This window comes from Ursus arctos, unplaced genomic scaffold (assembly GCF_023065955.2).
Source record: "Ursus arctos isolate Adak ecotype North America unplaced genomic scaffold, UrsArc2.0 scaffold_32, whole genome shotgun sequence".
NCBI classification, from domain to species: Eukaryota; Metazoa; Chordata; class Mammalia; order Carnivora; family Ursidae; genus Ursus; species Ursus arctos.
In genome coordinates, this window is record NW_026623008.1 from 2045905 (window position 1) to 2066871 (window position 20967).

Sequence of the window (20967 nt, forward strand, 5' to 3'; positions counted from 1 at the left end):
CCAAGCCCTGGAGGTCCCTAATCTAGGCCTGTCACTTCCCACATTCTTGCCTCTCCCTCGGGATGGCAAGAGCCTGCAGCCATCTCCTGGAGGCCAGTGGAGGCCAGGCCAGGAGTCCGGCCAGGCAGAGTGGGAGTGAGAGACAATCCCTTGTCCAGCTGCTGCCCAGGAGGGAGACAGGCCTGGAGCCCATGGCCACAGCCGAGGTGGGCGGGGGTGGGCAGGCAAGGCCTACAGAGGCTGCTTCGTGCCCATACCACTCCGAGCACACGTGCCTCACAGCAGGTCCCCTTTGTGTCGCCCGGGGCCCAGGGGTGCATAGAACCGCCTGCTCCGTGCAGATGCCCAAGCTGGGCCCACGGGAGCTGGGTGCAGGGACACCGTGACTGTCTCGAGGCCTCGAGGCCCCCACGGGTTTCTCACAGACATCCCGATGCAGACCCCAGCTTTGCCCGGCCATCCCACAGCCAACGAGGAACCAAGAAGCCGGGGTGGGCATGCCCAGCACCCCCAGGAAACAACCAGCTGTTCTCGAGAAGGACTTCCACCGGAGAAAGCCCGCTCCCTGCACAGCCCCTGCCTGGCAGCCCCCGCTGCCCCTTCCCCAGAGCCTCCCTTATCTCCTGGAAGCAGGGGGGTCAGAGCGGTGGGAACCGCGGGTTGCCCGCCGTGGGAAAGCCGGCCTGTAGGCCTCACGTTCCACCCGGGAGACAGCCTGACTCTCCAAAGAGCAGCCTCATCTCCCCTGGGAGTGGGACCGAGACCTCCCCCCGCGGTTACAATGTCACTGTGGTCTTCAGGCCACACCATCTGGCCTAGCGTGAAGCTGGATCTTCCGGATGGGGCGCTCGGGACCGCGTACCCAACAGCCAGCAGTGGGGTGGGGCAGAGACCTGCCAGGGGGTCTTGGGAACCGCCCCCCCCCGGCCTCGGTGTAGTCTCGCCAACCCCAGGGCCTGGTCCCTGAAGACCCTAGTCAAGAAGCAAGTGCCCCGAGGCCAGGTGGAGGACAGTCCAGCTCTGGCTGGGACAGCCCTTCTCTCCACATCGGCCCTCCCGCCGAAGCCAGCCTGGGGCTGGGAGCCTGCACAGAGGCTGGGCCAGGGCCCTCGAGACACTTCCCTGGGGCCGCTGCAGTTCCCAGAGAGGCAAAATTTAGCCTCACTTCCTGGAAAAAGAGACTAAGGTTCAGAGTCACCCAAGGTACTAAGCTGAGGCTCACCGTGGGCCTGGTGGACACCAAAGCCTGGTGCCGGGATGGCCTTTCCAGAGGCGCTGGCATGGACAGTGGGGCAGTCCTGGACAGGAGCTCAGGGCCCCCGGGCTGCCAGGGCATGAGTTTTATGGGGGAGCCCGCGTTTCTCCCCAGGGCCTGCTGCCTCCCTAAACCCACCGCCCACAGGTTGGGGGTGGGGCTGACACGTGCCAGAGACGGCGCCCTGGGAAGCGAGAGACGCAGCAGCAGGCGTGCAGCCTCACGCATCTCCTGGCCTCCCCGAGCTCACGGCTCCTGCTCCAGGACGGTGTCCCAGAACATGACAAGCACACGGGCCTGGCCGCACTCCCAGAGCGAGGGCCAAGAAGCCCTCCAGCCAGGCTCCCGTGCCAGCGCTCAGGGGTTTATAGTGTCCATTCATCACTCCGAGCGGTTTCTGGGCTCACCCCACCGTCAACTCGGGGCGCACCACCCTACGTGTGAGCGAGCAGAGCCGTCCTTCCCTTGGAGGTAACATCTTGATGTCCTGCCGGCTCTGCTCGCTCACGGCCACCGGCCGCCCCAGCAGTCCTGTTTGCTGGCCGGAGCTGCAGTTTCAGGGGGGCTGGGCTGGGCTGGCAGGGGGACAGAGAAAACACAGCAGGCGCTTGGCTCTCGGCTGCCGGCCGCGCGGTGACTCGGGGCTCCAGCCATCCCAAACACGCAGGGCTAGGGGTCTGCAAACTCCCAGGGGCCGAGGCCAGGGAGGGGCCCGGGTGGGGAAGAAAGGGCCAGCACTGTCGGACGCAGGGTCTGAGGCCAATCCCCCCAGCCTATCCTCCCTCCCGGTCATTTTGTCCATGGTGCTGCCCTTGGACAGCTCTGCCAGATGGCGGCGGCCTGGCCCGCCCTTTGGGACCTGGTGGATTAAGGGATTCCAGACCTTCCCAAAGGAACTTGGGGAGGTTGCATTTGCAGGCCCTGTGCTATGCTGGCTCTGTGCAGGGCTCTGGCCAGTGGCTGGATTGCAGACTTATCTCCAAGGACCTAGAGATGTGTCCCCGGGCCCCAGGTCAGCACCGGGAGCCCAGAGCACAGGTCAGAAGACCCCCCAAGTGTGGAGCAGCCTCAGCATCTGCCCCAGGGCTTCCTGGACACAGGCAAGGGGTTAGGGCTGCTTGCCCAGCTCTAGGGGCCGAGGACCAGAAGGGTCAGGATGGGAAAACCAAGGTCCAGTCCCCATCTGGGAGGCCCCTGGGCTAGAAAGCCCCTTGTGGTGGGGGCCCTGATTCCATCAATCTGTGCACCAGCCTGCTTCCCGAGGCTGGAGACCCCGCTGCAGAGCTGAGGACCGGACGGGCCAGGCCCGGTCAGGTTGGGCAGTGTGCCAGCAGCAGATGGGGGCTTGGACCAGGATCCTCCGTGGGCACCTGGGGTGAAGCGGGGAGAACCTCAGTGGAAGCAGCATGTATCTTGCACGTGGGCACCCTGGGGGCGCACGGTGGCCGGGGAGGCTGGCAGGGGAGCTGACGCATTCAGGGCACTCCGCCCTGGGCCTGGCACGCTGTGGGCCCCTAGGGTCGTTCACTACAGCAGCACCTGCTCCCGGCTTGGAGGGGTACACAAGGCTCTGAGGGGAGGAGGCACCTGTTCAGCCACTTAGTTCCGAAGGCACTGCACGATGCTGCCGGGGGGAAATCGCAAACACGGTCCCCAAACCCCCTGGGACTCTCCCACGGCTGCCAAAGCTCTCCTCACTGGCACCAAACCTCCAGCCCTGTATTTCTACAGTGTCGATGGGCTTTGGCATGAGTGGGGCGGGGGCTTGGGCGGGAGGGAGGGTGTCAGCAGCAGGGCCACCCTCCTCACCCCTGTCTGGGGAGGCGCTCCTCTCTGCCCCAACTCCCCCTGCACTTTGTGCATCCTGGGGTGGGGGTACAGACCCCGTGGGTTCTGTCATCCCAAGGGGGCCCATTTCACAAAAGGGGAAACCAAGGCCGAAGCCAGGACTTGGGTGGGTGACGTGGAGATGCTGGGCTCCCCTCTCACCGGCCCTTCCTGTCAGGCACAGGACCCCTGTCCCTGCTACCATCGCTCCCCTCCCTCCAGCCTCCTTCTGGCCATGAAAACGCTGGAAAGGAGACTCAGCACAGGGACCCCTCCATATGGCAGAGCACCTCCACCAGGACAGACCCCTGCACCCCCAGACCCCAGCCTGGCAGGCTGTGCCCTGCCTGGCCCTCTGACACAGCTGGAGACAGTGCTCTTCTCTGGAAAGGAATTCTGGGACATGGAGAGGGGACAACAGTCCAATGTGAAGCAAGGGGACAGATGCTGCCGACCAGATGGGCCTGTGTTCAGAGGGGCCCACGCTGCCAGAGCAGGCCTTGGGGTCAGGGGTCAGGTGGGGGCTGCAGCAGACAAAGGAGTATGACAGGGCACTGGGGGGGTAGCACCGGCCTCCATCCCCTGCCTTCTCCCTGCTTCCATCTGTCCTGCTCCCTCCCTACCCCAGGGAATCTTCTGCCTGTTCTTGATTTTGCTGACAGCCTGCCAGCAACCTCGGGGCTGAGGGAGAGAGTCTGCCCAGGGCTGGCCAACACCTCTGGCCCAGGCCTCAGCAAGTCCTAGTCGGGGTGCGGTGCCCACCAGCGCCACATGCTGCCCAGGTACATGCCCCCCTCCCAACGGCCTGTGCTTGGGCCGGCCGGCCACCACCTCCCTCCCCAGCTGCATCTCCCCCAGCACAGCCCTGGGGCCCCCCAACCACATCAGGTTCTCTGATTCCCCCGGGGCTCATTTTCAGAGACACGTGGATGCCCTAAAGGGCAGAGAGGACCCCAACACCGGGGCACCACTCGGGGCAGCCCAGGGGACCGAGAAGGTGGCGCCCCAGGGACAGGGGCAGGGGTGCGAGGCTGAGGCTGGGCCATGGCGGTAGGAGGCGGCAGTGGGCGACGGGGGGGCTGGGCCCGGGGCCTACCTTGGCAGGTCCTGCCGTCTCCCTGCAGCTGGCGGCCGGGGGGGCAGTGGCAGTAGAAGCCCCCCACGGTGTTGTAGCACTGGTCCTCACAGCCCCCGTTCCCGCTGGCACACTCATCCACGTCTGTGGGGGCGGGGGGACACTGGTGAGCGGCGGGGAACTCCCTCCCAGCCATGGCCCACCCCAAGGCCCAGACCTGAGAGGCCACAAGAGGGCACGGACCAGCAGAGAGGGACAAAGCTCCCCCTGCAGACAGGCCCCACGAGAGGGGGACACCCGACAGGCCCGTCCAGCAGCAAGGGAGGCCCGTGTACCTGGGTCTCTCCGCCAGGACAAGCGGTCTGTCCCGCGGCACTGGAGAGAGACTTTCCGGGAAGGCCATGCAGGCACAGCTCGGTGCAGGAGTGGCCCTGCTCCCCCGTAAAGGAGCCACACCTGCGTTTCTGGGTCCTCACGAGAATGGCCCATGCACGTGGTTTCTGGTCCCACGGTCAGTGCTCCAGGGAAACTAGGCTTCCCCCCGCTCTGAGGCCAGGAGGGGCCCCTCACAGCTGCCCCCAGACCCGCATCCCTGCCCCACACACTCCTAGTCCCGGCCTGCCGGAGACCTTACGGAGCCACAGCTGCCAACAGGGAGGGACATGTATGAGGTACGGGGGTGGGGGGGAGCGGGCTCCTCTGCCCCCCAGCACCCCCACCCCCGTGCTGCCCATCTGAGGTCCGAGAGGGGTTTTGCTCTCCTCCTGGCCTCTCAAGGCCAAAGGCCGAGCTCCCCTGGTGTCTGGGGAATGTGACCCAGAGGCAGGCACAGACTACACAGAGACCCCAATGTGCCACAGGCCACGGATGGCCAGGTGCCAGCATGGCCCACAGGGAGCCAATTCTAGAAAGCACCAGGCCCTTCCTGGCCACACAGGGAGCAGCCCCTCTCCCAGACGCTTGGTGCTCAGACAGCCCCCGTGCTGGCATTCCCAGCAAGGCTGAGCCTCCCCGAATGGCTTCATCATCTCTGCACCTGCTTGGAAGGGTCCCTGCAAGAGCCCGAGTCGGGCTGAGGCTACAGCCGGCCACAGTCCCACAGCAAAGGCCGTGGCCAGAACTCTCCTCACCACTGCCCGGAGGCAAGCATCAGCCCAGGCCTGCAGAGGTTAATGCAGGAACTTTCTGGGAATTCCTAGAGCATGACGCAGGACGAGACACAGGTCAGCCCAGCCCAGGGATCAGAGCCGGGGTGCCCAGGGCAGCAGTCAGCGTGGGCCAGGGGAGACAGCGCAGCGGCCAGGTCCTGCAGACAAGGAGTGGGCCAGGTGGGAGGTGCGCAGAGAAGCTCCGGGGCCTGTCCTGACCGTGGGGCTGCTCGGTGGGGGGTAGGGAGGCAAGCCGCCAGGCAGGCAGGCTGTGGACTGCAGGAGCTCCCTCACAGCTGCTGGCACGCTGGGTCCACGGGGGCCAAGCACCCGTGGCCACAGGAGCACCAGGCACCACCGCCAGCACCCCACCCTGACCCCACTGGCCGCCTCACACCCACAGAAAAAGGCCTGGGTGCTGGCCTGGCACTCATGATGGGCACCTGCTGTCTGTCTCTGCCTGCCACTCTGGATGGCGTCCCGGAGGCACCTGGCTGCATCCATGCCCCTGGCAGCACACCTTGGCTCCAGAACCCCCAGAAAGCTCCCCACTCCCTGACCGGGCTGAGCCCCGTGTGGCTCGGCGTCAGGCAGACTGCTAGGCACCTGTGTCCACCTGTGGCTGGACCATGCCATCCTCAGCACGGAGACAGGACCCCACTGGTCTTGGGGTCCCTGTGCCCGGCACAGGCCAGCACGCAGGGGGCCGTGGGACACCCTCAGCAAACACCAAACAAACATCACAGTCCTCGAGAGAACAGGAGGGGCAGGTGGCTGGCCCTCCCCAAGGCCCCTCCTCAGGCAACAGCAGCCCAGACTGAGCAGGAGGTGATCCTGACCAGAGCCAGAGAGGGGCAGAGTCAGTGGGCTCCCCCTGCTGAACCCCTGCTGTGCACGTGTCTGGAGGCCAAGGATACAGACAAGGGACCTCAGCATCCTGGGCAGGGGGACAGCACAGGAGAGGGAGGGGACGATGCAGGGGGAAGGGCCCAGGGAGGGGTCATTGCCCCTCTTGAGGCCATCTTTTTAAAATTCCACTGCACCCATGGAGAGGGCCAGGGGGCAGCTGAGGGACCCCAGGGTGGTCACAGCCCTGCTGGGGGCAGGATGAGGCCAGCAATGGCCCCTCCCTGGTGCAGTGGCCAGGCCTGGGCCGGCTCACTGGGCAGGCATGGGCTGGGCCCATGGGGCCACAGGGAGGCGGGCAGCAAAGGGCCCAGAGCCCCTGAGCAGCCTGGGAAGGAAAGATGGCTTCAGGAGCTGGAAGGGCTTCTCCCCAACACTGGGGAGCCTGTCCTCTATCAGGGCTCCGGGTCTGCGCAGGAAGACTAGAGCTGCCTGGGGGGTTCTAGAAGTGGATCCGGGGAAGTGTGGGCCCAGGCCAACAGGCTTCCCAGACCTCATTGGTTGGCTGCTTGCAGAGTGACCCCTCAAACCACCAGCGACCCCAGTGCGGGGTGCCCTGGAGCCGAATTTCAGCAGATGACCCGATGCAGCCTGCACTCCTCTCTGCAGCCCAGGCCCCGCTCAGCTCTGGCCTGTCATGCGTGGACCAGAGCTTTACTTGGGCAGGTCTCCCTGCCCTTCCCGCTCACGAAGCCAGTCTGGGGGTGCATCTCGCAACCCAGTAGGTGGGGCACCACATGGGCCCCTCCATCCGGCGTGTCTCAGGGGCGGGGTGGGAGGTCCTAGGCCAGGTCCTGGCCCTGCTTGGAGCCTGCTCAGAGACAAGCCCTCGCCCGAAGCTGGGGCCTGTCCGGACGCTGGCAGAGAGCATCACAAGCGCTCGGGAAGCACGGGTCCCCAGACCCTGGCCTCTTACTCAAGCAGCGCAGCGGTGCCCCCAACCCACAGCGGGCGTGGCAGCTCTTCCACGGGCTCCGGCGTCCGTCCAGGGACACTGGGCTTCCTCCTGGGGTGGGAGTCACTATCCGCATCTTCTGGAGGGAGGCTGCCTCTGGCCCTCAAGCCAGGCCCCTGTGAGCGTGCAACATAGACGCCGATTCAGAAACACTGGCCGTCCCTTGCTCCTTCTCACCAAGTCCCTCCCCGGGCACCCTGCCCTCCCCAAAGCTGCCAGTGGCTGGTAGTGGCAGAAGAGACAGGAAGCAGGAAGCCAGGCTGCAGGACAGGGAGGGTGCCCTGCCCCCGGCCCTCTCCACCCTGAGAAGACCCTTCCACCAGCAGAAAACACTGCCTCCCACTACAAGTGAGACACAGATTTGGCAAAGGACCCAGCAATTCTGCTCGGGCACACGTGCCCGGAAGACTCGAAAGCAGGAATCCTATGGACACTCGTGTGTGCATGTCCGTCACGGCACAAGTCCCAACAGCCAGAGCTGGAAATGACTCGGATGTCCAGCACTGGGCAAACAGATAAACACACCGGCTGCATCCACCGTGGAAGATGAGCCACGGAAAGGAGCACCACACGGGCCGCGCCATGCGGGCGAACCACGGAAACGTTCCCCGTGGGGAAGGAAGCCAGACGGTGAAGGCCGCGTGCTGGGCGTCCCTCTGCAGGGACCGTGCAGGCCAGGCCACTGCAGACACAGAAAGCAGGTGGGTGGTCCCTGGGGGCGAGCGGACCAACAGGCATGGGGTCTCCTCGGGAGCAACGAGCACATTCTGAAGCTAGGTAGGGGTGGCGGGTGCGTGAAAGTGTGAATGACCTAAATGCCACCGTGTCATTCACTTTTAAAAGGGTCAGTTTTACATGACATGAGTTCCACCCCAATTAAAAACAAAAAGAAAAGCAGCAAAAAGCCCTCCTCCAGCCGGATCCCACACCACACTTCTCCAGGGGTTGGTGCAGAAGGGAGGGGAGTCCGGGGCGGCCACCCCACCTGGCAAGGGCTCCGAAGGCCCTGCCCTTTCAGCTGACGGGCGACCAGGTGCTGCACTGCAAGGAGCCCTCACCACGCTGCCCCTTTGTCAACCTCCCGGGGAACGAGGGGGGCCCACGCCCCACGGCCAGCGTGCCCCCCACCCTCCCCAGCCACCAGCAGTCCAGGTACAGCGATGGGCTCTCCGGTCGACTGTGAGGTCCAGCCCAGCCTGGTCTGGGCAGTCGTTTGTGGACCACAGAGCCCCAGGCAGGAAGCAGGTGACAGAAGGCACATGGCTCCAGGCTCCCAGAGCCAGGCCTGCCTGGTTCCACAGCAGGGCGACCCCACCGCAGAGTGCCAACCACCCGGCCCACATACGGCAGGGGCCCCATGAACACGAGCCTCCCAGACCCAGCTGGGACCTGGGCTGTCACCGGCTGGCTGTGAGCTGGAGGAGACCCCCCAGGACAGGAGACACTGCCCCCAAGTCTCCCCTCGCAGGGCAGGACACGGCCCTCAGAGCCACGCCTTCTTGCCAGACGGGCCTCAGGTTGCTCCAGGCGAGCAGGGCAGGGTAGCGGCCACAGCAAGCCGGCCACACATCAGCTGGGCTGCAGATTTCCCACCGGGAAACCACCACGTGGGGCACCCGCTGGGGCCCCCGGCCTTTACATTCTTCGCTGCCTTCCAATCCGGGAAGGAGGCAGGACCCTGAGAGGCAGCCGCCCGATGCGGGAGGGCAGCATGTGCGTTCTGTCCAGCGGGCCAAGCTCCCAGCTGGGCCTTTCTATAGTCCGTCCAGCCAAGCCCCGACTGCCCCTTGCCCCTCACCGCCCTCCAGACAGACCCAGCTGCCCCCGCAGCCCTGGTCTAGGGCGGCAGGAACAGTGAGAAGGCGTGGACATTCCAAGGGTAAGGGGCAGCACTCCAGGCCCCCAGCCTAACCATCAGGGCCCCGGAGCCAGGCTGCCCTCCCCTGCCCGAGCAGCCCTCACCCCCGACCCTACTCAACCTCTCCCCTCTCAGCCCCACCCCCAGCCTGAGACCCACGTGAGGCCAGCGGACTTTCCTTCCTGGGGCCCAAGCCTCTCCCGCCGCCCCCGCCCTGCCAGGCTGCTCTGGGTGACCTGGTTACCCCCAAACCCATTTTGGGGCCCCTGCAGTTTCTCTGGCTGGTGGAGGGGGCGCAGTTCATCTGCCCTGTGTCCCCCAGGCACATCCAGTCCCTTGCTGGGAGTCTGCTGGAAGGGCCCCGCCACCCTGTCTGTGAGGAAGAGGAGCCCATGAGGATGGGGGGATCACTGTGCAGCATGAAGGCCGAGACCCCCCAGAGGAAGACCACTGAAACCCAGTTGGGGGGGGGGGTGCCTGGGCCTCGAGTCTGCGGGACAGTTAGCCCTCATCTTGCCGGCCCACCTAGGCCTCGGGCTACCTGTGAGAAGCCAGGATTTATGAGGCCCTGCCTGCCAAGGAGCCCAAGAACCCTCCCTCCCCCCAGCCAGGTGTCACCCAGACAGGCCAGGGCTGCTCCCCTCTCAGCCGGGAGGGCCGACGAAAGCCAGCGGGACCAGAGTCGGCCGCACAGGGCTCAGGAGCAGCGGGTGTGGGGGGCTGGTCACATGGGTACACTTCACGGAGGGCCCTGGGGGCGAGTGGCCTGGAAAAGGGCCTCCCTGGGTTGGGACGGGCAGCCTCTCATCCCCTGGGCTCCGCTGAAGGACAGAGTTTCCAGGTCTCGGAAGGGGGGCGCCTGAGAGCATCCCACAGCCCGCATGCCAGACGGCACCAACAGGGGGAACCCCCTGTCTGGGCAGGACGTACGCCTGCCTTGCCTGCCTCCCCAGGAATGTTCCGCCCCCAGAGCCCAGCTGCCCCCCCTTCCCTCGGGGGAGATGGGACAACTGGGGCTCCCTGTGTGAGCTTGCTCTGCGGGCCCCCGTGCCTGCTCCCGGCCGGAACGGGTTTGGGCCTGCCGCGGGAGCCCGCTCAGGGTGGGGCTGAGGAGAGGCACCCCGCCCCACCCCGAGGGACCCCCCCCCTTCCCGTGCATCCTACTGCATGTCTTGGGCAGGGGGTTCCGGCCTCCAAGACAGGTTAGACAAGGCCCCAGTGGGGGCTCCAAACCAGCCTTGGGGGCATCAGGGTCCAGTGCAGCCCGGGTCACCAGGCCCCTGGCTCGGTCAGAGCAAAGCTGCAGAAGGGACTTGGTTTTGACCCAGGAGAGTGGGAAATCCACCTAGAGTCAAGCAAGGGAACCGGGGGCGGGGAGGTCCTAGCTGCAGCGAAAGGTGGTGTCCTGAGACTACTGGGACAAAGGGCCACAGCTGGGGAGCTTGCCCAACAGAAATGCACTGTCTCTCACAGTCCTAGAGGCAGGAGGTCCAGAATCAGTGTCACTGGGCTGAAACCAAGCTGTGGGCAGGACCACACTCCCCCCGGGGCTCCAGAGGCCAGGCGTCCGGTGCCTCTCCCGGGAGCCGGTGTTCCTTATGGGGACGGCCACAGCCACCTCTGCACCCAGGCCTCCTCAGGAATTCCAGGGGGAGCTCCTCCTACCTCCGGGGCCTTGCCCACCACAGCCCCATGCTCAGACGCCCGAGGCTACAAGCGGGCCCTCTGCAAGTCTGCTGGGCTCCAGCCGGAAGCTGGGTAAGGCCGTGCCTGGAAGTAGGGCTGAGGTCCCACAGGCACGGGGCCCGGCTGGCCGGGCTCCCAGGCCCTGGGTGAACAAGACCTATCGTAAAAACCCTCTGGGCCTGTTTCCTCATCTCTGAAACAGGGAGAGCCATGCACGCGGTGGAGGGCAGCCAGGGGGACCCGGGGGGCCCCTTGGAGAGCACTGAGGCCCAGCCACTATTCAATTCCATTCGGGTCAAAAACGAGAGCCCTAAGTAGCACAGCCCTGGGGCCCAGCTTGGGACCCAGGCCCACGCCAGACCCTAGACCCCGACCGTCCACCATGGCCGCGCTGGCCTATTATGGACACGCGGAGACCCCCCTGGGCCGCACAGAACCTCTCCGAATTCACCCACATTCTCCCAGCATGGTGCTGCCCCGCCAGGCACCTGCCTCGGCTTGTCCCTGCCGCTCCCGGGCCACATTCCCTCCCGGGCCAGGGCCAAGGAGGAGCTTCCTGGCTCCAGGGAGGCGTGCACCAGGTGGGGCAGGGGCCAGGGCCGGCAGCCAAAGGCAGACCCACCCCGGCCCTGGGATGAGGATCTCAAAACCTGTCCCATCGCTGCCCAGGGCAGGGGTCTCCGCTGTGGGCCCCCTTTCGAGGTGGGCTCAGCCTGTCAGACGGAGCAGCCCTCCCTGACCTGGGCACTGCACGATTTTGGCTGTGCTGAGGGGCCATCCGTGGCTCCACCTTGGGCCCCCTCCCCACTCCCGCCCCAGCCAGGAGCTCCCGGGGTCAGAGTGGCTCAAGGGCCCGCGGTTCACCTGGGCCTTTCTGTGTGTGACCAGCTTGCCAGTTTCCAGATTGAACTCCAGGCCCTGGGTCCAAAGAGACCCCCGTGAGCTCCCGGGGGCAGAAAACACGACACACATTTTATGGGGTTGCCATGGTAACCAGCAGGTCCAAAACCGTGTGCTAGATGGAATTAAATTCACACGAGGAACCTCAACACCTGACCGTTCCAATATCAAGTCACAATCATTTGTAACAACGACAATTAGAAACCAATGGCTCTGAGCAGGGGGACGGCAGGAGGGCTGGGCAGAGAGACAGAACCATCAAGCCATCCCCGTCCATCGGGAGACCAAGGAAATGAGGCGTCCACCAGCACGCTGAGCAGTAGGCCAAGAAAGCACAGACAGCACAGAAGGCAAGCCCGGAGGCCGACCCCGATCCCAGGAGCAGGGGGACGCTGCGGACAGAGTCGGGCAAGGCTGGGCCTGAGGCTAAGAAGGCCAGGCTCTCGTTTCATTTTGTTCTGAAATAGTAGAGTCTGTTTTTTAGAGAAGTTCGAGGTTTAAGGGAGGGTTGAGCAGAAGCACAGAGTTCCACGGGCTGCCGTCTCCCCAAACACAGCCGCCCGCCCCCCGCACTCACACCCCACCTGCGCGTGCTGCACCCGTCCCCACGGTGGGCAGGACGGACACAGCACCAGGAACGCGCGCACACAGTTCACGGGAGCCTCACGCGTGGTGCTGGGCGTTCTGGGGGTCTGACAGACGTGGCCCGACGCGTGCATGCCACGACAGTACCACACACAGTGTCTTCGCTGCCCTAAACGTCCCCAGGGCTCAGCCTGTCCGTCTGTCCTCCCCCAGCCCTGGCAACCACGGTCTTCGCACTGCCTCTGTGGCTTTGCCTTTTCCAGAATGCCCTGTAGCCGGAACCACCCAGCGTGGCCTCTTCACACACTCTTGCTTCCCTCGGTGATAGGCGTCTACGAACACGCAGCTGTCCACGTGGGTTTCCAGGAGGACGGCCTGGGGCGCAGGGAAAGCCCCGCAGGTTCAAGGGAGTCCTTCCCATCAAACCCCTCCCTGTCTGTGGTTTCCAGGGCAACCATGGAAACCAAGAGTGGGTCGCCTAGAAACGGTCAGACAGGCCTCACCCGCTCTGGATTTCCAGGGTCACCCGGCAGTCCCCTCTGGGAGAAGGTCACAGGGACAGGTCAAGAGTGGGGTGCTGGGTTCTCCCTCTCCCAAGCCTCTCCCAGAAGATTCCAGGGCTCAGCTCTTGGCCCCTCTGTGTCCCCAAGGCCAGGCGCGGAGGTGGCCTGGGGTCAAGTGAGGCTGCAAGTTGTCACCTAGCGCCTGCCGCACACCCTCGTCTCTGGCAAGCAGGGCTGCCATGGAGGAAGAGGGCCTGCCCGGCAGGAGGCCACCTTCGGAAGGGGAGGTGGGCGCCGTCCCGCCAGGCAGACGCTGTCACTGGCTCTGGCCCGGAGGTGGTGGAAAAAGGAAATTGGGGCTTCCAGTGGAGCTCTGTCGAGGCACAAGAGCTGGCGGGGGGGGGGGGGGGGGAGCTCTCAGCTGCCAGCCCAGGCAGGGCCCCTGAGGTGCGAGACGGGGTAGGGCTTTCATCGAAATTGGAGCCAAGGGGCCCTGGAGGCTCCCAAGCAGGCCCCCAGCGGGCAACTGGCATGGAGGTGTCACTAGTGACACTGAATGACGAGGCCCGCCCTGGGGCAGGACCAGAAGGGCTGCACCACCTCCTGCCGCCAGCCCAGGACCAGGACTGCCTTCCCCGACATCACACAGAGTTTCTCTGTTTACGCTGAAAGTTATCGGGTTTGCTCTGTTTATACAAATCAGCTTTCAAATATGTGGGAATGGGGCTTTTTTTCCATTTGTTTCCCAGAAAACAAGACAAAATGTAAAAGGCCCAGAAGGAAGCCAAGAACATTCCTTGGTTCCCCAAATGTCCAGGTCTCCACTCACCCCGTCAGCGAGTTCCCGGGATGGCTCATGGCTTCAGCGGCTGGGGCTGCACCCGTGACAGGAGTGAGGCTTGGGAAGGGCTGGTGTGGGCTGAGCCATGCACACTCTGAGCCAGCTCTTCTGTGTGTGTGCATGTGTGCACTGCGTGTGTGTGCGGGCATGTGTGCACGTGTGTGCACTGTGTGTGTGCCTGCATTGTGTGTGTGCATGTGTGTGTGAGTTGTACATGTGTGCACTGTGCATGTCCATGCACCGTACCTGTGTGTGCATACGTGTTGCACACGTGTCTGCATTGTGCATTTGTGTGCATGGCTGCCTAGGCATGTGTGTGCATGTGTGCACTGCGTGTGTGTGCGGGCATGTGTGCACGTGTGTGCACTGTGTGTGTGCCTGCATTGTGTGTGTGCATGTGTGCACTGCGTGTGTGTGTGTGCATGTGTGTGTGAGTTGTACATGTGTGCATTGTGCACTATGCATGTGCACGCACCGTACCTGTGTGTGCATACATGTTGTACACGTGTCTGCATTGTGCATTGTGCATTTGTGTGCATGGCTGCCTAGGCATGTGTGTGCATGTGTGCACATGTGGGCATTGTACGCGTGTGCACTTTGCATATGCATGCATGTTTTCATGTGTGCACATGTGCAATGTGCACACGTGCACGTGTGTGCATTGTGCACGTGTGTGTGTTAGGTCTCTCTCTGTCCAAGAACCCTGATTTCCAGACTCACAACCAGTCCATCCATAGCAAATCTAATCCCCGGCATAGTCGAGACCTGAGAACCGTGCAACCCAGAGGCCTCGGAGGCCCTGTCCCCAGGCATCCTCCCTCTGGTCTGGACAACAGGATGTGACACCCTCTCTGCATCTTGCTCAGTTTCTAGGCCAAGGTCAGGAAGGGCTGGGGGGCTCGGCCCCTCTTTCCTGAAACACAGCCCAGAACTCTACCCAGACGGGGCTGGGCCTCACTGGGAACCCAGCCACCCCAGAGGGGGAGCCACGAGCGGGGCTCTGACACCGTGCTCGATGCCTGGTTGGCCCCCCACACCTCCCTGGTGTGAAACCCTGGGGCTGGACACTCTGGAGCCCCCTGCCCCCGCCAGCTCCTGAGCGGCTACAGCAGAGGGGAGGAGCCGGGCCCCCTCAGGACTTAGCCTCCAGTGGGCCAGCTGTTCTCCCCAAGCTCTCCAGAGAAGCATTCAACTGCCCACGCGGGGACCTCGGCGCCACCCGCCTCTCACTACACTCCTTAGCCCACACAAGGGTCACTTCTCCAGGGGCCTCCCGCTCTGCCGGCCAGCTCAGCCCCCTGCCCGGCCCGGGCCCTGCATGTGAGCGGCACCCCAGCTATGCACGCACATCGCATGGACCTCTGCAGGTGGCCTGTCCCATCTGCCCAAACCCTTGGCAGATACTCACCGCCCCCCGGCTCCACGGTCTCTCTGTAGATCACTGGAGACCTCCCTCGAGGACACTCCCTACAGGCCCCGGCATGGAGCCCCATGCTTGGTGACAGGCCAGGCCCAGGTTACATGTTCCCTCCAGCACCCGCATCACTGCTCTGGTGATGGGATGCCTGCCCGCCAGCCCGGATCGGGTCCGCCCCCACAGCCCCTGGCACACAGTGAAAGCCAACAACTATTCGCTGGAAAAATGTTTGCTGAAAGAGGGGAGATTAGAGGTGATGATTATTTCATCTGGGATTTGGGTACAAGTTCTCTGTTTTCTGCAAAGAGCCCTCCTCTGACTCCCCGGATGTCTCCAGGAGGAGGGATAAGACTGGTGTTTGGGGCTTAGAAACCAAGGCCCAACCTACAGATAGGAACACAGACTGGAGAGGCTGGTGTGGCCACCTCAGCGTCTGGAGCCCCCGGCCCTGTACTGTCCACACCCTGCCCAGGCACATGTCCACCCCCCAGCATCCTGGGCAAAACCCCCAGGCCAGAGGGCACCTCCCTGCCATTCCTGCCCCTCCTGGCCCAGAGGCCCACACAGAGGCTCCAAGTGCCCATTGGCCTGTGCTGGCCCTGGTCTTCTCAATTTCAGAAAAGGGGTCACTATGCTCCCCACCCCTCAGACCAGACCCTGAGAGCCCCCGCTTTCCCTTACACCCCACACGGAGCTGGGCTCGCGGCACCCCTCCCCTCACCTGTACCCACAGTCGGCCTCTCTCTGCGCCCTGCCAGCTCCGTCTCTCTGTCATGGCCACCGGCCATCCCCAGCACGAGCCACCACAGACGGTTCCCTGGACAGCCAGCCTTGGAGCCTCAGGCGGGCCCCCTCACCATCCTGACCTCGAGCTCTCAGCAGTCCTGGGGACGGTGACAAGTAGCCCCCTGGCTGTGCCCTAGCAGACCCACTGGGACCCGGCCCCTGCCTGGTTGGCCCCCCCATGCAGGCCCTGTCCCCACCGGGACCCGCCAGGTCTCCACACTCACATCGTGGTGCGTACTTAAGCCCTCAGAGCCCCCACCATCCCCGCCGATGAGGCCCCGGTCACTTCCACCCCTCCCCCTGGCTCATGCCTCCACCTGTGCTCCGGGATCACTATCTCACCTCCGGCTGTCTGCCCCCCAGACCTCCCAGGCCACCCCTCCCTTCTCGCTCAGGCACCCATCTGGGTCTCATCCTCCCTTTCCCACGGTTTCCCTCAGGCCTCAGCAGCTGTCACAAGTGACACCAGGTGACACCAGGCTGGGCCAGCTCAGGAGGCGCTGAGGAAATGAACAGCCCGTTGCTCAGTGACCTGAAATCCCTCGGCGCCTGCTCTGGCCTCTCGCCGCCACCAGGGGGCGCCGGTGCCCCACCCCCACCGCGCGCTCAGGGCAGGCACCTGGCTTGACGTGCTGGGGCAGGAGCCCCTTCCGCGAGGGGGTCTTTGAGGCCTCGCCCTCCCCATGGCTGCTCTCTCCTGCCTTCCTGCTGCCTGGAGAAAACTCTGGAAAGGCTGGGGGACGCTGGGGAACACTGGCGGCACCTCTGGCTGGCCCGGAGCTGAGGGCCCCATTTGCGAGGGGCTCCCCTGCCCCCCAACCTCTGGGCCTTCCTCACCCTTCCCGCAGAGCCCGGTGCCGGCTGAGGGCAAAGGTGAGCATGGAGAAGGGCAGGGAACACACAGCCTGGCCTTGTGTGGACGTCTGCCCTGCGTGGGGTAAAGCCCCAGGGGACACCACTCAGGGCACAGGGCCAGCTGCCTGCCCTTCCATCCCACCAGGCCTGTGCCTCGGGGGCCCCCAGGGCAACCTCTTCCTGCCAGGAACCCCACCCCACCCAGCACCCTCAGGGCCTCCCCTGCCTTCCAGGCTCCCAAGGGAGCTGGCCGCCCCAGTGAGCCCCAAGGAAGAGAACAGGGTGTGAGCAGATGCACAAGTGAGCCTGCTATGGACCACCCCCGTCCTTCATTCATTCAGACAGCACACAGACAGCCCCGCAGGGACCCGGCTTGAGGCTTGCCGCATGGGAGCACACGGGGAGGGGCCGCAGCAGACCTGCCCCCTCTTCAGAACACAGTTCAGTCTGGAAAAAGAAGAGGCTGGGGCCAGACAGTGTCCATCAGCCACCTCTGACCCCTGGGTTCTCAGGTCAAGGCAGGCTCCCCAGCAGAAGCATCATCCCACAGCATCAGGGGAAACCAAGTCCCCACCCACCTGCGGAGACAGCCCAGCGGGGCCAGGCAGCTGTCCCAGGCTCGGGGCCCCCCTGTCCCCTTCCTGCAGCCCGGCCTCGGAGATGGGCAGGTTCAGCTTCTCCGTGCACACTGTGGGAGCAGGGTGGGGGACGCTGTCCGCGCTCCGCAGCCCCACCCGGGCCGGCCCCACTGCCCCAGCCTGGTTGTGGCTTAGAAACGGGAGACAAAACCGTGTTCACTCGAGGATGAGCAGGGGCTCAGGATGCTCCCAGAGACAGCCCTCCGGGCCGGGCCTGACACCCCGATGCCCCCCACCTGTCATCTTCCCACCCCCATGGGGAGCAGGGGTGTCTGTGGCCTCAAAGGGCTAGGGGAGGTACCAGGCTCCGGCATTCCAAGCCAGAGGGGCCATTGCCCGAGACCCTCCTTGCATGATCTCCTGACGCCCCCAGGTGGACACGTGAGGCTCTTCCCGGTAGCTCTGGGTCCGGCAGGTACATCCCGGGGATGGCTGGGCCAAGGCGGCGCACCCTCTCGCCACACACCACAAAAGGGCCAGAGACCTTGGCACCTTCCCCCGCACGCTGGAATCCAGATGGCTCCAGCTCCGTGTGTTCCCAGGACGCAGAAGACGGGACGGCCCAAAGGCTGTGAGCAGAGTGGCCAGCGTGGCCCGCACCCGCCCTGTGTCCACACCTGCCAAGTGACAGACAGGCTGCCCTGCTCAGCCCTGCACCAAGTCACCCCAAGACAGGGCAGGCGGGAGGACAGCCACCTGGCTCAGAACATGGCCCCTCAGGGACCCCGCCTACAAAGCTGGGTGGGGGGCCTCACCGAAGTCAGAGGACGCCACACGATAGGGCGAGCACCCAGCGGCACATCCCGTCCCCCCGGCTCCCTCGTCCCATAGCCTTCACAGGGCCATCCCGACGGCAGTTACCCCCACGCAGCTCAAAACAGGGACATGCCGTGTGAGCCCCAGATGCGCCCCCCAGCGGACACGCTCTCCCCACACGGGCTGGAGAGGAAGGTCCTCGCCCAGTGCTGAGTACGGGGCCAGCACCAGTGGTCTCCTCCCCAGGACACCGTCCCACCCCTCCTGTGGGCCCTTGTCAACCTGGTAGTGCCTAGAGACGCCTGCCCCAGAGGAAAGCCGTTCCTGGGAGGTGGTGACTGTCCTGGCCCCAGCCCGGAGCCAGCCTGAGTCCACTCATCCCAGCCTGCCCTCAGTCAGGAGGATGGCCCTAGACGGGGGCAAATGCATCCGGAGAGGACTGGCGGTGAACGGGCCGGCGCAGGGCACACGCACCAAGACCCTAAAGTGATTATGGTCCCGCCGGTGGGGAAACAGGGACAGGGAGCCAGAATTCTGTGGCTGAGTCCAGCCCGCCTGCCCCCGTAGTGCACGGACACCTGAGCTCCCTCAGGGGACCTCAGCTCCCAGCCCTGCAATCCCAACTTCTGGGAGGGCAAATCCAGGATCCCAGGTGCTGGATCCAGGGTCCCCAGGGAGAGCAGAAAGGCCCAAAGGCTTCCATGGTCACACAGACCGCTGGCCCTTCGCCAGGCCACCAAGCCCGGCCAGCACCAGGCGGAACCGTCTGCCCCACTTCTCTGCCGGGGCCACAGCACACACAGGGATGTCGGGTGGCGATGTTCGGTGGATGAGACGTGGAGTGTGCCTTTCCTGGTGGACAAGTCACGTCATGGCTTTGCTGCCAAAACTCGCCCTTCCTTGTCCCTGAGCAGAAAAGGCGATGCCCGTCCTTTGGAAAGGAGTCCGCAGACGGTGAGCACAAAGCCAGCCCGTCGGAAAGCCAGGGCCATGCAGGGGGCGTCGGGCTGCCCCAGGGAGCTGGGAGAGTAGAGGGCAGGCACTCAGGGCTGGGTGCGAGGTGGGGCAGGACCGGGAGCCCACGTCCCTTCTGTCTGTGCGTGCACCACGAGGCTGGGCTAGGCGAGGGACAGTCTCCCTGCTAGGAACTGGGGCTAAGCACCCAGGTGTCCAGTGTCCAAGAATCTTCCAAATTGCCCATAAACCAAATGGCCACAGGACTATCCAGGTTTCTCTGCCCCCAGGGGTTCACAGGTCCATGCATGCCAACACCCACTGTGGTTTGCTTAGAATCGAGGGTCCCCAAGTCAGGGTGGCCACATCCACGGGGGAGGGCACGGGTGTGCGGGATGCCTGCACCCCGTCCTGCTCCAGAGTGGCCTGTGCTCTGTTCCAGCCTCGAGACTGGCTCTGCGGAAACCCGACGAGAAGCAGGATGGCCAGCAGCACGGGGCTTGGTGGGGATGTGGCCTCCTCCCTCCTGAGACCTCTGACCACAGGGCCAGCTCTGCAGGACCCCACGGTGGAAGGCTAATCCACAGCTTCACCTTGCCCTGACCCCAAGAGGTGGGGTGACTCCCTGGTACCCCCGGCTCCCAGCAGAGACTGACCTGGGCAGCAGCTCCCTGGTAGCCAGGGCTGCCCGGAGGCCGGCTGAGCAGGCTGTCAGCACCCTGGCCACTGCCGTCTCCTCCTGAAGTAACTGCCCTGTTATCAGCCGAACTGACTCCGTGTGATGCTGTCCAGGCCCCACTCGACCCGGGCACAGGGGGCCAGGCCCCGCTCTGGAATGCCTGGAGCCGCCAAGACCCGAGAGCAGATTCAGGCTGCCGATGCCAGCTCCCTGCTTGCAGAACCCTCGTTAATTATCCTCCCCGGATGGAGAGCCAGGCACGAGCCCCAGGAGTCCTGAAAACACGCTATCGGCCCATTTCCTAGAATTGCCTCCGGAAGAGCCAGCGCTCTGGGCGGCCAGTGCCTGGCAGGTGGGCGGCCTGTGCCTGGCTGGGTGGAGAGTACACAAGGCCATCGCACCCTCCAAGAGCCCAGAAAGCAGCCAGGGGTAGGGGGCTGGCCCGGAGCTGCACTGCCGGCCGCCTCAGGCCCTCCCTCCACAAGGTCTCAGGGCACTGCCAGGCCGGGAGCCAGGGAGGTGGCCCGCCGAAGGGGCCCAACCACTAAGGAGGCAGAGCCAGGCCCAGAATGGGCTCCTGAGCGCAGGACCACTCCAGGCAGGAATTCTTAGGAATTTAGACCCTGAAGTCTCCAGCAACGGCTCAGTGGCTGGCTTCATTTTATTGACTCGTGAAGTGCTCCAGTGGCCAGGCGCGGGGCGGGAGGGGCAAGCCACAGAGGCCCCCACGGGGGCAGACTTCCGGGGCAATGAGAAGGGGGCCCAGCACAGTGGGGACCTCATCCAGGAGGCAGCCTTGCTAGCATGGCGGGTCCACACGCGGGCGGAGGGAGGACCCCACGGCTTCCCAAGCAAGTTCCTTCCATAGATGCACGTCCTCGCCTGTGCTGTGAGGGTCTCTCCCACATCCGGGCTGGGACCTCCCCAAGTGCAGGACCCCCCACATTGCACTAGTGTCCCGGCCCCATCCAGCTACCTCTGCTGACCCGGACACCTGTCCTTCAGGCACCCATGGGACCACCAAGCAGGCCAGGAGTGCTCCCGGGCACACAGCCACCGTAGAGGCCCCCTGAGCTCTGCCTTCCTCCACTGGTAGAGAAAATCTGAGGCAGTGAGGCTCTGAAGGGCACAGGGGGGCAAGGGGCAGCTTCTGTGCAGAGCGGGGGTCCCTAAGGACCTGGGGCCAGGCAGCCTGCCCCCCTCGGCGTGGCCGAGCCATCAAGCGTGGCCGGCTGGGTGCTGTAAAATCTGGCTCTGTGGCTTCTTGGAATAGTGGGCAGCTGCTGGCTCCACTCAGTCCAGTGGGCTACCGGGAAAAATATGCCAGAGGCCCAGGAGAGGCC

The 20967-nt window shown here is 64.7% G+C and overlaps 1 protein-coding gene across 7 annotated transcripts in view; it reads right to left on the reverse strand.

Moving 5' to 3' along the window:
- MEGF6 (multiple EGF like domains 6) overlaps positions 1 to 20967 on the reverse strand; it is an 88382-nt gene that overhangs the window by 40873 nt on the left and 26542 nt on the right. For 6 of the 7 annotated variants that reach the window (XR_008956772.1, XM_044391478.3, XM_057305342.1 and 3 more), the window contains one exon: positions 4179 to 4301. The exons of the other annotated variant lie outside the window; for it this stretch is intronic. Coding sequence is in view for 5 of the 6 variants with exons in the window: in XM_044391478.3 (XP_044247413.2) it covers positions 4179 to 4301 (123 nt within the window). In the remaining variant the exon portion in view is untranslated. The remainder of the gene's footprint in view (positions 1 to 4178; positions 4302 to 20967) is intronic. 7 annotated transcript variants of the gene reach the window in all.